This window comes from Anoplophora glabripennis, unplaced genomic scaffold, assembly GCF_000390285.2.
Source record: "Anoplophora glabripennis isolate ALB-LARVAE unplaced genomic scaffold, Agla_2.0 scaffold152, whole genome shotgun sequence".
Classification (NCBI taxonomy): Eukaryota; Metazoa; Arthropoda; class Insecta; order Coleoptera; family Cerambycidae; genus Anoplophora; species Anoplophora glabripennis.
The window spans coordinates 489,207-504,093 of record NW_019416497.1 but is presented as its reverse complement, the minus strand read 5'-3'; the positions used below and the strand labels follow the sequence as shown (position 1 = coordinate 504,093).

The 14,887-nt window shown below is 29.9% G+C and overlaps 1 protein-coding gene across 1 annotated transcript; it reads left to right on the top strand.

Moving 5' to 3' along the window:
* Positions 1 to 271: 271 nt before the first annotated feature.
* On the top strand, positions 272 to 7,414 carry LOC111691632. Its single transcript, XM_023454753.1, has 4 exons — positions 272 to 808; positions 1,371 to 1,475; positions 4,620 to 4,775; positions 7,355 to 7,414. The coding sequence occupies exons 1-4, from the start codon at positions 272 to 274 to the stop codon at positions 7,412 to 7,414; spliced, it is 858 nt and encodes a 285-aa protein (XP_023310521.1).
* The last annotated feature ends 7,473 nt before the right edge of the window (positions 7,415 to 14,887 follow it).

Sequence of the window (14,887 nt, the reverse complement as noted above, 5' to 3'; positions counted from 1 at the left end):
GTATATTTTTTTCAATAATAGCTATCGTTGAAGTAAATTACCATGATTAAAAAAATTACACATTTACTGTTTAAATTAATGTTTTAAAAAGAAACGTCCGCAATGTGAACATAACTATTTTGCCATGAATAATATATCAAAACGTGTTACTTCTCATCTTTTGTATTAATATTAAATAATATTTATTACACTTTTCCTCAGATATGAAATTAGTAAAACCAAAAATTATATATTACATGGCGTTATGTTTCGTTCTGCTCCAGTTGAGAAGATGAAGAGGTTTCAACTAAAAGAATATCTCCATTACAATCTGGTGGTAATGAAATATCTTGGGCTTTGGCCCAAAAAAGATTTCACCTCCGACAAATCGTATTTGATCTACACGATCATTGTTAATGGATTTTTCAATTTTACAATGAGCGTAGGCCTCACAGGGTACATTTTAACATCATCAAATCTTCTAGAAGATGTTATTGGTGCGGGATATATCATTCTCGGCATAATGGCCACTGCCAAAACATTTTTTATCATGAAATACAGTAAAATGTTCAAGCTATTAGTAGATGCTGAGATCCATAGAAGTGTGAACGTAGAACTCAACGAGGAACAGACAAAAATTCTATGCGACTACGTGGGCTTTTGGAAAAAAGTACATCTTATTTATAGTTATCTCTCTGTGCTTGTTTTTTTTAACTACGTTACGTTACCGATTTTTAGCAAAACGCCCTATACCTTACCTTTGAATTGTTGGTACCCTTTCGACTATAAGAGACCTGTAGTTTATGAAATCGTTTATTTTCATCAGAGTGTAAGTGCCCTAATTGATATTTTTGTGAACCTAAATGGTGCAACATTGGCTGCCGGTTTCTTAGCGTATTTATCTGCTGAATGCGATGTATTGGTTGACTTGTTAAAAAATTTAAACAACGGATCTGCGATGAACGAAATCAATTTAGATACGGAGATGCTCAAGATATGTGTTCAGTACCATAAAAAAATCGTGGAGTAAGCATCTAATTTTATTAATGTTAAATAATAATCGGTTTTATATAAACAAGGAAGTCACTGTAAATACTTTCATGGTTTTTTTAGGTACTCCAAACTCGTTGAATCGTACTTCAGTAAATACTTATTAATTCAGTTCACATCATCGTGTGTGTCAACTGCTCTAATTATGACTAGTATGAGTATGGTAAGTATACTATATATTTTTTAATATTTTTGAAATTTTAATTTGAACTAAATTAGATCATTAATTTTAATTCAATTTTCGACTGAAAATCACGAAATAAATTATAATTATTGGACTACTTATAAATGAAAATCAGTCAAGAACTAGCTAGTACAACAAACTATTTCTTAATTCTTAGAATCATGATGTTAACGCTGACTTTTGGTTCCTGAGTGTTTTACAGCTAGGGGTGTGGGCAGATTTATACATTTATTGTTGGTATGGAAACGAAGTTACTGAAAAGGTAAGTATTTTAAATATACGCATATTTCTTATTTACAAGAATACATATCATATACAGGGTGTCCCAAAAGTGACGCTCGTTTTGATTAAGGAGACAAAAACAAAGTGAAAATCAAGAGTGGAAAATTTTCCGATTGTTTTTCTTTGTTGTTATTCAAAAAAATTTTTCAAAAAAATAATAATAAACATTTGGACTGGATTATTAAATAATTATATAATGCAGCTGTATGTTTTTAATTGAAAACTTATCATTGCCATTGCTGGATGACGTTCCGTTAGCAGTTAGACTAAATTATTGCTGTCAACATGATGGAGCTCCATCACATTATGATTTACGAGTATGAAATTATCTGAATCAAAACTTCTCAGACAGATGAATTGGATTAGGTGAACCCATGGCGTGGCCTCCTAGATCACCAGATCTGAATCCTCTGGATTTTTCTTTTGAGATTATTTAAAAGAAGATTCACAGCGATCCTGTTGTAAATCCAGAAAATGTAGTAGCCCGTTTACACGCTGCTGTCGCATTAATAGAATAACTGTAAGAGATCCAACAAACGGTTCATGCCTCAATATTTAATCGTGCTAATCTTTGTTTTGAAGTAGAAGGCAACTTATTTGAACACCTTTTGTAAAAACAATTTCTATTATTTAAGCATTGTGGTTTTAGTTTATAAGTTTTATTATTTTATATATTTTATAAAATAATTATACAGGGTGGTCCGAATTTTATGCAGGAAACTTCGAGGGTAGATAGATCTCTTTAAAATAGTAGGTGTTTGCCTTATAAACATAGGTCTGGAACGGCCTCGTTTTAGAGATACAGGGTGTTGAAGTTGTTAAAAAAAATTGATTTTTTGTTTATATCTCCGGAATCTATTAACCGATTTCAATAAAATTTAGTACAGATAATGTATGATAGTAGGCCTTGTATTTCCTAAAATATGAGCACTAAAGGTTCACCCAGTGGTGTACAACAAGACAGGGTCACCACCCTTTTTATAAAAAAACCTACGCCACTGTATTTTTTATACGCTATTGTAACGGATTTATATTCTATTGCACAAAATACGTAAAAAAGGTAACTTGAATTTTTTCTTTAAAGTTCGCCGTTTTCAAGTTATTCATACCAACACAATCCCCTTGTAGCAGACACTTTTAATCATAATATTATAAGAATATTTATGTTTACGCTTAAAAGTAAGTGCAATTTGTAATCATATCAACAAAATTCTTTACAGTCGTCGCTTTCATCTTTTTGAATTAAAACGATATTTGGAAATTCACGACGGAGTAATGAAAGACACAGAAATGAAATTTTAAGAGTATTTGACGACGATTTTTGGTTAAGTACACGAAGAACGTCTCGGCAACTTGGGGTGAGTAAATCGAAAATTTGAAGTTCTACATAAAGATGGCAGAAATCCGTACCATTTACAACCTGTGCAAAATATACTTCCGGGAGCTGCAGAGAGACGCCTGAATTTTTATCAGTGGTTTTGAGAATTCTTACTAGAAGGTCTTTGGACCGATGAGTCTGCGTTCACAAGGCGAGGGATAGTGAATTTCCACAATTTGCATGTTTGGTCACAAGAAAATCCTCATGAATAACTTTTGTGCAATAGAATATAAATCCGTTACAATAGCGTATAAAAATACAGTGGCGTAGGTTTTTTTTATAAAAAGGGGGTGACCCTGTCCTGTTGTACACCACTGGTTGAACCTTTAGAGCTCATATTTTAGGAAATACAAGGCCTACTATAATACATTATCTGTACTAAATTTTATTGAAATCGGTTAATAGATTCCGGAGATATAAGCAAAAAATCAATTTTTTTTAACAACTTCAACACCCTGTATCCCTAAAACGAGGCCGTTTGAGACCTATGTTTATAAGACAAACTCCTATTATTTTAAAGAGTTCCATTTGTCCTCGAAGTTTCCTGCATAAAATTCGGACCACCCTGTATCATTAAAACGTTTTTCTCTATCCTTTTTTGATTAAAATAATTCCTTACACCTTGGTACAACCGAAAATCGGAAACTATATTTACCTACTATACTATTGGTTATAAATTATTTGCCTTGGTCCCCATAAGCACAGACCTCAGTTTCGACACAAAAAAAAGGATGTTCACTTTTTTAGTTTTTTTAATAATATTTTGAATAACTCAACAAAGAAAAACAATCAGAAAATTTTGCACTCTTGCTTTTCAATTCGTTTTTGTCTCCTTAATCAAATCCCAGAAGGACGGGCGTCACTTTGGGACACCCTGTATATAATAATTAAACTATTTCGTATTAATTACAAAAATTTCCCTAAATTTCTGTTATAAATGAAATTATGCCTTTATACTTTTATATCACATATCTAGGTATGCATTAATGAAAAAGAAACACATATCTGATATGTCAAAATTATAAAGAAATGTAAATTTAGATATATCAAACAGAAATTAAAAAATATATTGTATTTCTTAGGGGAAATGAAAGCGACATGCCATTTTGAAAAAATATTAATAACTCTTTTTATTTAGTGTATTAAATTTAATTAAGAAAATCGTCATTACTAAGTGGAGCATTAAAATGGAATATTAGCTTTAATACCTATATAAAGAAATAAAAAATCTAATTCAATGCAAATCGCCAACTATCCTCCATTATGAGGGAGGTCGAAACAAAGAAAAATGTATACTTTGGTTAAAGATAAAGTAAATTTTTGTAACAGACTTGGCCTGTAAGTAAGTTAATTTTGACTATTGATCATTTAATTTTATCTTATTGTTTTCAATTACGTTCCTATAAAATATATAGACAAGTCCCGAGAAACAATTTTTGTAGTGCATTTGAAAAATCAATAAATTTTGAATTCATACAGGTTAGTGCAGTTGTTTCATCAAATGCCCATACCACCGGCAGTACACTGGTTGCTTGAAAAAGTTGACATAAATAAAAGTTATATAGATGGTTATACTACAAAGTTCGGTTTAAATATCTACACTCGTTTGGATGATATATAAAAGATATTCGATTATTTTTTGAAAAATTAATCTTAGTTTTAAGAGGGAAGTAAGCTCTTGAAAAAATACCCCTTAATTTCGAATTACCCAGCATAAAAATTGTAGAAAAATGTTTCCTATTTTAGAGTAAGAAGATTCCATATGCAGCATTCGAGTCAAATTGGGTCCCTGCATCAAAAGGATATAAGAAAGACTTATTGTTTTTCATCTGTAGAACTCAAAAACCCATAAAATTATACGCAGTTAATTTCTTCGAATTATCTTTGAGTACATTTATTGGTGTAAGTATATCTATTATTATATAAGGTATTAATATTAGCCTAAAATATATTCTTCTAATAAAAAAAATCCTGTGTACTAAAAAAAATGAATTACTTTTATTTAGAACAGTACATGCATTATTTTAAGTGTGGTAAATTATACATTAACGCATAGGGTGCGGCAAGATGCAATTACCGCTTGCCGTGATAATGTAGAAAGTAAATAATATAACACAAAAAAATAAAATTAATTTTTTTTATTAATGAAAATGAACGAAAATTAAAAATTTTAAAACATATAATGTATGTATCTAATCTACACATATATTTTAGTTGAATTGTTTTGGTCAAGTTGGTAACTAGTTCGGTCAAACTTCTTAGTCAAACAATTCGCTGAACGGCCTTTAGTAACTGTATTAAAACCTGCCCAATATTCCCAATCAGCTGATTGGGCTGACCAACGAAATATTTGTCCGCTGGACGACTTTGACGGGTCTGACTTTTCGCTGAACACAGCCTTGATATATGATACAGATTAGCTAAAGGATGTCTTAGCAGAGAATATCGTAGAGTATATTGCTGCCAATCTTGTTTTTTATCGAATCAGACATCCCTCTGCTACATCGGACGACTTCCATCCATCGTGGTGTTTCAAAGTCATGAGATCTCCTTCGGTGTCTGCCAATAATGTCCGTCTAAAACAGTGACTTGTGTAGATATTAGAACTTGGTAATTTCAGGTAGAAAGCTATCTAGCTTGGTATTTTTCAAATATAATTTATTTCAACAAATTGATTGCTAGACTTTCCTTTCTTATAATATAAAAACAGTTGACTGTGTGTTACCTGCAAAGGCTTAAATCGGGAATGTTAATACCTAACCAACAAGAATATTATCCTGTTTTTCGAAATCATCTTGGACAAGTTTTCTCGACTATAGACTCCCTCTAATCCTATAGCTGAGGCGATCTGAAATAATAATTTTCTTAAATTAAAAATTTTTTACATTTTCTTGAGTTTAGGATGAACTTAAATCTGAATAAATAGAATAAAAAAAATTGCCGTCCCATGCTTCCATAAAGAATCTACCCACCTCTTCTCTACTAAATACGCTGGATTTTTTAGCTCTATATACAGGGTGTTTCTTAATAACGTGCTAATATTTAAGGAGGTTATTCTTGGGTCCATTTTAAGAAAAAAACTTCATATAAACATATGTCCTAAAAGTCTTAACCTTTGAACTACAGGGTGCTAAAGTTTTATGAAAAATTTTTTTTTGTGATAACTTTGGTATTACCCTAGATATTTTTTCAAATTTGGTACACGCCTTCTATTCATCGAGATGCATTTTCTGATGTACAAACAATTTTATTATTTTTGCCAGTGGCGTCTGTACAGGTTTTGTATTGAATATTTTTGAAGAAAAATGTCACGCCAGGGTAATTTTCTTTTACCAATCCAAAATGTATGTAGATTACTGTAATTTCATAATTTCAATGTTTAAAAGTTATTATCTTAAATAAATAAATTATTGTTCAAAATTACATTTTTTTTTCTCGTAAATAAGATGCAAATGAATGAATTTTATTTTTTTATGCGAAAATCGTACGTCAAACGAAAAAATTCAAGACACCACATTTGCTCAGAAAGGAATGAGGATTTCAAAAATGATTTTTACTTAAAGAAAAAGCAGTGGCGTAACATATTTTTCTTCAAAAATATTCAATACAAAACCTGTACACACGTCACTGGCAAAAATAATAAAATTGTTTGTACATCAAAAAATGCATCTTGATGAACAGAAGGCGTGTACCAAATTTGAAAAAATATGTAGGGTAGGTAATATCAAAGTTATAATAAAAAAATGTTTTTTCATAGAACTTTAGCACCTTGTAGTTCAGAAGTTAAGACTTTTAGGACATATATTCATATGAAATTTTTTTCTTAAAATGGACCCAAGAATAACCTCCTTAAATCTTAGCACGTTATTAAGAAACACCCTGTATATATTATTTTTTTTTCAAAATTAAACACGAGAGAGCAAAAAATACAAATAATATGGCGTATTGTTTATGTCACCGTAACAACGAAATAAATATAACATTTACAAAATTTGGACAAGTTATAATGATTTTGTTATTGTTAATTGCAGATAAATAGTTGTTATCAAATACAAAATTACAGACCATATGACAAGGTTACAGTGGCGTAAAGGGTATTTTTTCAAAACCACAAACTAATATTAAAAAAATTCAGGGTTGTATATAAAGTATTGTACATGTACATATAATTATGGTAACTGGGTTTTTATCACACTCAACTGATTGTAAAACGATCGTATAGGCGAGTTTTTAGAAATTAAAAACAAATATATGAAAAAACATGGACGATTGTAGAATTTACAGCATTCGTTAACCATATTCTTCCATTCCTATTGTGCCCAAGTAGAAAACTTTAAACTAATTATACATACTTGTATGGGTTTTTGGACCAATATTCTTTCTTAAATTGTTAACTGTTAATCTCCCTTAAGTATTTGGTTTTCAAAATTCGCGAACAACATAAGAACAACAAATGATAAACTAATGCATATTTGTTTCAGATATTGCGAATGGCATATTCGTACTACATGTTACTAAGCCAGCTTTCTAAGGATGAGTAAATCCTAATTAATAAAGTTTCTTCTATATTTAATTTAGTGGTTCCAGTTAGAAGTTGCACAAAATTATAACACTGATTTAGACAAGTATTGAATACACTTTGGAAATATACTTTTGCATCTCATAGTATATAAATCTTAAACCTTTTCCCACTTCTATTAATGTTGGTGTTAAAAAACTGCATATAAAAAAGTGTTTACTGGAAAGGTTTCACTTAACTTGCTTTACTTAGAATGAGCATTTTCAGCACAACATTTAGAAATGCTTTTTTGGAAATATGGAATGCATTTATAAACAAAAAAATATTTTACTTTGAATAAAGAATGCATTTGCATTAATAGCTTTTTCATAGTGTGCCTTTCTATTTTTATAGAATATATTTAAAGAAGAATAGCCGAACTTTTAACAACACATGTAATTTTTTACTCTAATTTTCGCAGTTTAAAAGTGGAAATCAAATAAATACGAACTACAGATATAGTTTTATTTTTATAAGTTATAAAACATAATATACAATTATTACTGTTTGTAAAATAGTATCAACACCTATTTTACTGTTACATCTTGGGTAAAACAGCCCCTTACTTTGCCGAATGCATTTTGCACTTTGCATGAAAATAAAGTATTTAGAAATAATAACAAAAGTAAACTGCAAAACTTGGAAATCGTATAAATTGCAAATAAAGTATTATAGTTCCTTTTCTAGATTAACTGTGCACGAAGCTTGTATTATGTACTACTGCAGCTCTTTTGTAACTCAACTTGAGACAAAACAGTCTTCAATTTTTATTTTTCATATTTTCTTCACATTCTTGTATAGACTTGTTATTCTTTTATACGTTCGCAATAGTATTACTTATGAAATAAATTAAAAACATACTTGGAATACTATTATTATTATTACTAAAAGAATATATGCATAAGGTGAATAATTTTGTATCAACATGGAGCTTTGGAAATATATATGAACTATTAAATTGGACGTTAATTCTGGACTCGTCTTTACATATTTTTATGCTGGGAACCTAAAGTATTGTGTATAGTAAAAGGAAACATTGGGAGGCGTTGACAAATTTTTTATTCATATGAAGGGAGGCAACTTACAAAACATGTCATTAATGGCGCTTATAAAAATATAGGGGTTGGATCTATGAATTTATTATATCAGGGATACCTCTGTAGAAAAGGCATTTTGTTGAACGTTCATTTATGTTTGTAATATTTTTATGCTGCCCAACTAAGCTGAACGAAATTAACATATATAACTGAAGATTGGTGTTGATTCAAGATAAACTTAGTTAACTTACCGTAGTTGTAACTGAGCATGAAATATTAGATTCACTAAATTTAAGTCAAATTTAAAGAATAAAAAACCGATTAATAATTATTATATTACAATAATAAACAAAGTTAAATCAGACAGCAGACTATAATGTTTTGTGTATATTATTACAACACAGAGAAAATTATTATAACCTCTATTAAATTGTTATACACTAAGTATATTAGGATTATATTATTAGTTTTCTTAAAACCAGTTTATGACTATTGTATAGTATGGGACTGCTTAAATGCCTATGGTATTACTATCAAAATATTAAAAAAATACAGTGTAAATTGTGCCTAATAACCTTTGAAATTAATACTACTATAACTGAGACTACTTATTTGTGGAGGTATATTGCTGTATATTTAAGCCAATTTCTAATAATAAACATTATACACGTAAGTAATGGCTTGCATTTAAAACAGACTAATAATAATTATTAACAAGGAAAAACTAGTAGGTGATTGAGTTATATTTATTTATTTCAATCTTGACAAAATCTTGACAAAATAAAGACATCGGTTTAAAGAACAATCAAAGAACTTTTTGATGATATTAAATTACAATTATATTGCACGTAAATCAACAAAACAAATTTCATATTTTATAGGAACCTATTTTATTAAAGTCGAAAAAAACTAGCAAAATATTTTGGTAGGTATAACTTCTACAACATAACATCATTTTCTATTAGCATAAAATTGGTATTTGATTTTATCTATCCTATTCAGTGATTCAGAACTTATCCAAAAAAAAAAAATTTTGGACGTACAGGGGACTCTTACAAATATAATTTTGTAAATAAAATATCAAAAAGGGCAGTTCGAAAATGATTTAAAAACACTTCTGCACGGCACTGGAAACTGGTCCAGTGTAAAACCTGACCTCTCACAATGCGACAGGCATGGTGGCAAAGTGTGATAAAAACGGACAAAAACTTTCGCAAGGAAAGAAATAAATAGAAATGTATAGTACCTTTTTTATATCAGCAAATTCAACTGCTTTAGCCGTTATTGTTATTATTAATTAATAAAATTAGTTTGTGGTTTTAAATAATAAAATAATTTGACATACCTGATGTTACAACAGCAATTCAAAATTTTATGCACCGACGTGTAAACACAAATGTTGTCTTCCTTTACCAAAATTAAAATCCATCAACTCCGATTGCTATACACGCAAGCCATTTTTGACACTAACTACTAAAAAAACTATTGTAAACACCACCACAGTAAACACTATTGCAACGACGACGATTGTAAAATGGAATTTCAGTATTCGGAGTCACGTGGCTATGCACGCGTATGACGCTAGAAACTACAGTTGTCCAGCTATGTAGTGGTTGAATGTACTACTACTTCAATTTTTTTTTTCACGGAAACTATAAGGATTTTACAGAAACTTTTTACAATATTGACTCCATTTCTCACAACGCATCTATTCCCAAATTTTTTTGGATAAGTTATGAATCACCCTGTATATTGTAAATAGTCATAAAATTATTGTGTATCCGATAGAAATGTAACAGCACAGTAATATTTAGTCAATATGAAATATTGTCATCAGCGTGACATATCTAAAATTGATTTTTAACAGTTACTGTCAATAGTGTCTAGAGACATTGAACCCAGTTTGATTCGAGGTTCTCCGCATGCGTGGGTTTCTTGATTCGTTTACGAAAAAAACCTAATCTTTACGTAGATAGATAAATGTTTATATTGAGTTAGGTTAGAACAGATTAGGTTCCATTTTCAATTTAATACGTACTTACTAAGAAGACCTAAATCGTAAAAATGATTTCGTTTTCTGTGCATACGTCTAATGAAAAACGCACAGAGAAGCAAACTGAATTCAACGTCACTAGACATTATAGTGTGGTCTTGTAAATTTCTAAATTTTTTTACCTCCTTCAAATAAAATTGGAGAAAAACAGGCCACAAGAGCTGTAAATAATTTATTATCCATGAAATCAAAATAAAATATAAAAAAACTTGACTCTTAGTTTATTGATAAAAGGGATAAGAATAAGGTTAGCACCTTTTCAGACAACGTCTTAGTGGTTTAGTAAATTTTGAAATCTACGTTAAATATTAATCGTAGTATGCTAGTTCGAAATTTACTCATGTTTCGAACAATTTCATCAAACCTTCAAAAAGCACCATATAAGGTACAGTTTGAGCCAAATCAATAGAAATCCATAGACAAATCATCGCAGATGACCTACTACGCAGGGCAGGAAACTTTTTTCGAAAATTTCCAGATTCCACCATCAGGCCCCAGGCGCGAAAATCTTCGCAACACTTTCTAAAACGGGCAAGAAGCCCGAAAAATCCAAAATGCGCACCCCAAAACGACCTCAGGGGCAATATTAATCCTTTTAATTCCGTCGCCCAATCCGAGTCCAACATGAGTGTATGATCCTCTCAATATTTTGAAGGATAACGTTGATAAGCTAATCCAAATGATCAATCGAAAGCCACGACAATACTAACATATCCAAAGATCCTAAATTGCACTACTTATTAAAAGAAACAAAAAAGGAATAAAAAAATCTATGTATATGAAACAAAACAGTTTATTGGAGAAGACCCAGATAAGACTTATTATCGGAAGTGGATCTTAGTCTTTAATGTAATTTAAATGAAAAATTGTGTTTTTGTAGAAGGTATGAGCTACGCACATTGAAATACAAAGAGAAAGAAGTAAAACTAAACACCATGGTAGTTGGAGCCATAGCAGTGGCCAAAAACTACAGTTAGGAATCAATTCAAAATAAATTAAACGTAGCCAATCAACAATTAGGACCAAGTGTTACTTCCACTGTCACTTTAAATAACTATGACCAGATTTTAGTTGCAAATGATTTTGGTTACTGTCTGGATATTGTTATACCATTTGGTGTAACGTTATAAGAAAGTTAAGTACAAACAATTGATTTTGGGATTATTTTGGAACTACCTAAAAAACGGGATACAGGGATTTTGAAATTTTGGAATCTTGCGAATATACTTTCTAGTCACAAGCATACAGATCTAAATATTATAAGCTAGACGAGATTTTGGGAATAAAAAAAACTCCATTGGAACGATTTCTTACTAGAACCAGAAAGATTGCATCGCGCCAGTACAGTCACATGATTATTACCACCCCTTCGTGCTAGAGTAAATCGCGATCGGAACAATTGCGAATTTTAAGTGAACTGTCACAGAAGAAGCGTGGTTCATATGAATTCACCTAAGTGTACGTACTTTTTATGTCATAAGCTTTTTATTTTTATTACTTAATAATTGTTTAGTTTCTAGATATAGTGCTTTATGACATATATTTTTTAATAATTTGTAATTAAATTTTTATTAATCTCTAGCGATTTATTTAAAACATTTGTGATTTGTCAAACAATTTCATAGATAAATTTTTTATATTTTGTATTGTAAATTTTTAACTTAAGATAATGTCCTTAACTGTATTTTAATCGATTTTTGGATGGTTTGGATGATAAGAATGGAAATTAAAAATATCCATTATATATAACAATCCTTTACTATATTATTTTCTATTTACTCGGTTGGAAACAACATTCCAGCAATTTCAAAATTTGTCACGTTAAAAATATTATTTAAGTAATAATTTTAACTTTCGGGATTTGTGAAGGTTTACAGATACACCATTTTTAAGATTAGCTGTTGAAAATTTAACTGGTTACATTTAGATAATAAAACGTAGAACCCATACCACTATTTGAGGGATGATTTCCAGGCTCGCAACAAAAATTCTTATGAGGAAAAGAATTTCGGAAGAAATTTTAGAAATAAAAATTTAAATTAGGAGTTGTCGACCCTGGATGGTAAAAAGGTTCGCACATATATTCACAATACTTTTCTTGTAATTCACTGATAAATACAAATAGTCCCTTTTTAATTTTTTTCAAAATTTTCATTTTTCATAAAATTTCATTATGAGAAAAATAAATTGTAAATAAATTAAAATTATGAAAAATAATATTATGTACAAATATATGCAACCCTTTCCGAGAACTCAAGGTCGGCAAACTCTATTTTATTTTTTATTTCGTAAATTGCGTTCGAAATTTTTACGTTGTGAAAGTTCCTTCTGTAAATATAGAAATAGTTTTCATGCTTTACTATAAAAATATGACCACATTAATTTTCACGAGCTGCCACTGAGTGGCCCAATTGCCATTTTTAATAATTTGATTGATGTTGATGCTTCATAAATTGTTCAATTTCTCTGAATTATTGAATTATTAATTCTAATAACTAGACTAGGACTACGATGGATTAAAAGATGAGATTAAATTTTAATGACAATGTATGTGGATCACCGACAGTTACAAAAACAGATAAAATACTTAATAATAGTGGACGAAAATTTCTTTTAAAATAAAAATAAGCAAAAAACATAGTATTTTTGCAGTTCAATTATTAAAGCCGTATATAGTATGTCCGCGGTTAGGGTGAAGAAGAGGAAAAACTTTTTTATTTTACATTTTACGGAAAAAAGCCACACTTGATAAAAAGATTTGCTTGAATTTAAAATGAGGTCGTCATGGTGAAACTTAACATTTCATATACGGGGTGTCCAGAAAATAAAAAAAATCTGAAAATGTAAACTACCTTTATTTTCAACATTTCTGAAAAATAATATTTTGCAAAAATCCTGCAAAAAAGGTTCGCACACAAAATTGGTTTAATTTTTTACAGAACGTAATAAATTTGGGAAAAAATGTTGTGAAGCAATAATGCCATTTGTAGAAAAAGTGGATTCGTCCGAAAACAAAATCTGTTGATGGAAATTTCGTTCCAGACTTTCGATCCATAGACAAAAATCGTTTCGCTGCATCGCCTTCCTCTAAAGTGTGGTTGTGAATTGGTTTGTATGCCAGAATGTTATTTTGTTTCAAAATTTTTTGTATGTGGGTCTTTTTCACAATTCCTAAGTATTCTGAACGCCTCCTCAGTGACATGGTTGGATATTCATTCATTGACTGTAGAACTAGTACAGTAGCGGCATCTTCATTATTATAGTTTTTCTTTTGCCTAGGTGTGTTCGCCAGTGACCAGGTTCTAAAGAATTTTTGAACTACTTTATGTAAAGACCACATGTACACCTGGGTATTTTTCATTGATATCTTGAATTACTTGGCGATAACTGTTTACCTTTACCGTAGCACTGTATTAGATATATATATTTTGCTCTAAAGTTAGTATTTATCCGATAATTAATTACAGGTTTTTTAACGAAGTATAGTGACACAAGTGAAGAATAAAATGTAATTTTATTCACAACCCTCTATTTGAAATAAAATGTTTTTCCTCTTATTCACCCCAACCGCGGACTGTATACAGACAGATAAAGACCTTTTGTGATGTGTAACTTCCACGCTTGCGAGTTTTTTTAATATTTATTTGCTAAAGTGGCAGAAAATATTGTTTTTTTTTTTGCAAATTTTTGTGGATTTTGGAGTAAATTGCTTAAAAATGGTGGCACTTTCTGTTTTACTACAGAAACTATAGTTTTTCAAAAGAATTTTAGTTAACATGAAGAAATAACTAAATAAGGCTCATATACATAAATAATAACAAATAAACATAAACTGATAAAAATTTGAAGCATAATTTATCGTTGATTTAGTTCGAATAATTAAAAAAAGTAATGGAAAATTATGAAAATTATGTTTATCGAAGTTTCAAATGAAATGGGAAATCAAATTTTTGAAATCAGAAAACGTTTGAATATCAAAGCTAAACGTATGTCCTTCATTTATTCATGTTTCACCAAAATTATAAAACTACCCTTATACAGGGTATTCTATAAGCTATATGACAAACTTTGAGTAGCTAGGTTAATTTCAAGCATTTTTTTATATGATTCGCTTTTGTTTAGAAGTTATAAGCCTTTTAAAAAATATAATTTCATATTTCAATCAAAGTAGTCTGAAGAATAAAAATGAAGGTTACTATAATTATTATTTGTGTTTAATGTTTCAACATTAGTTAACTTTTATTATGCAAATTAACAAATCTTAAGATTGTAAAAATTGTTTAAAATGTCCACCCTCGACTGGAATACAAGTCTCACATCGGTCTCAGACGGGTATTGATTTTAACATGGTAGACAAGCTGCTTCA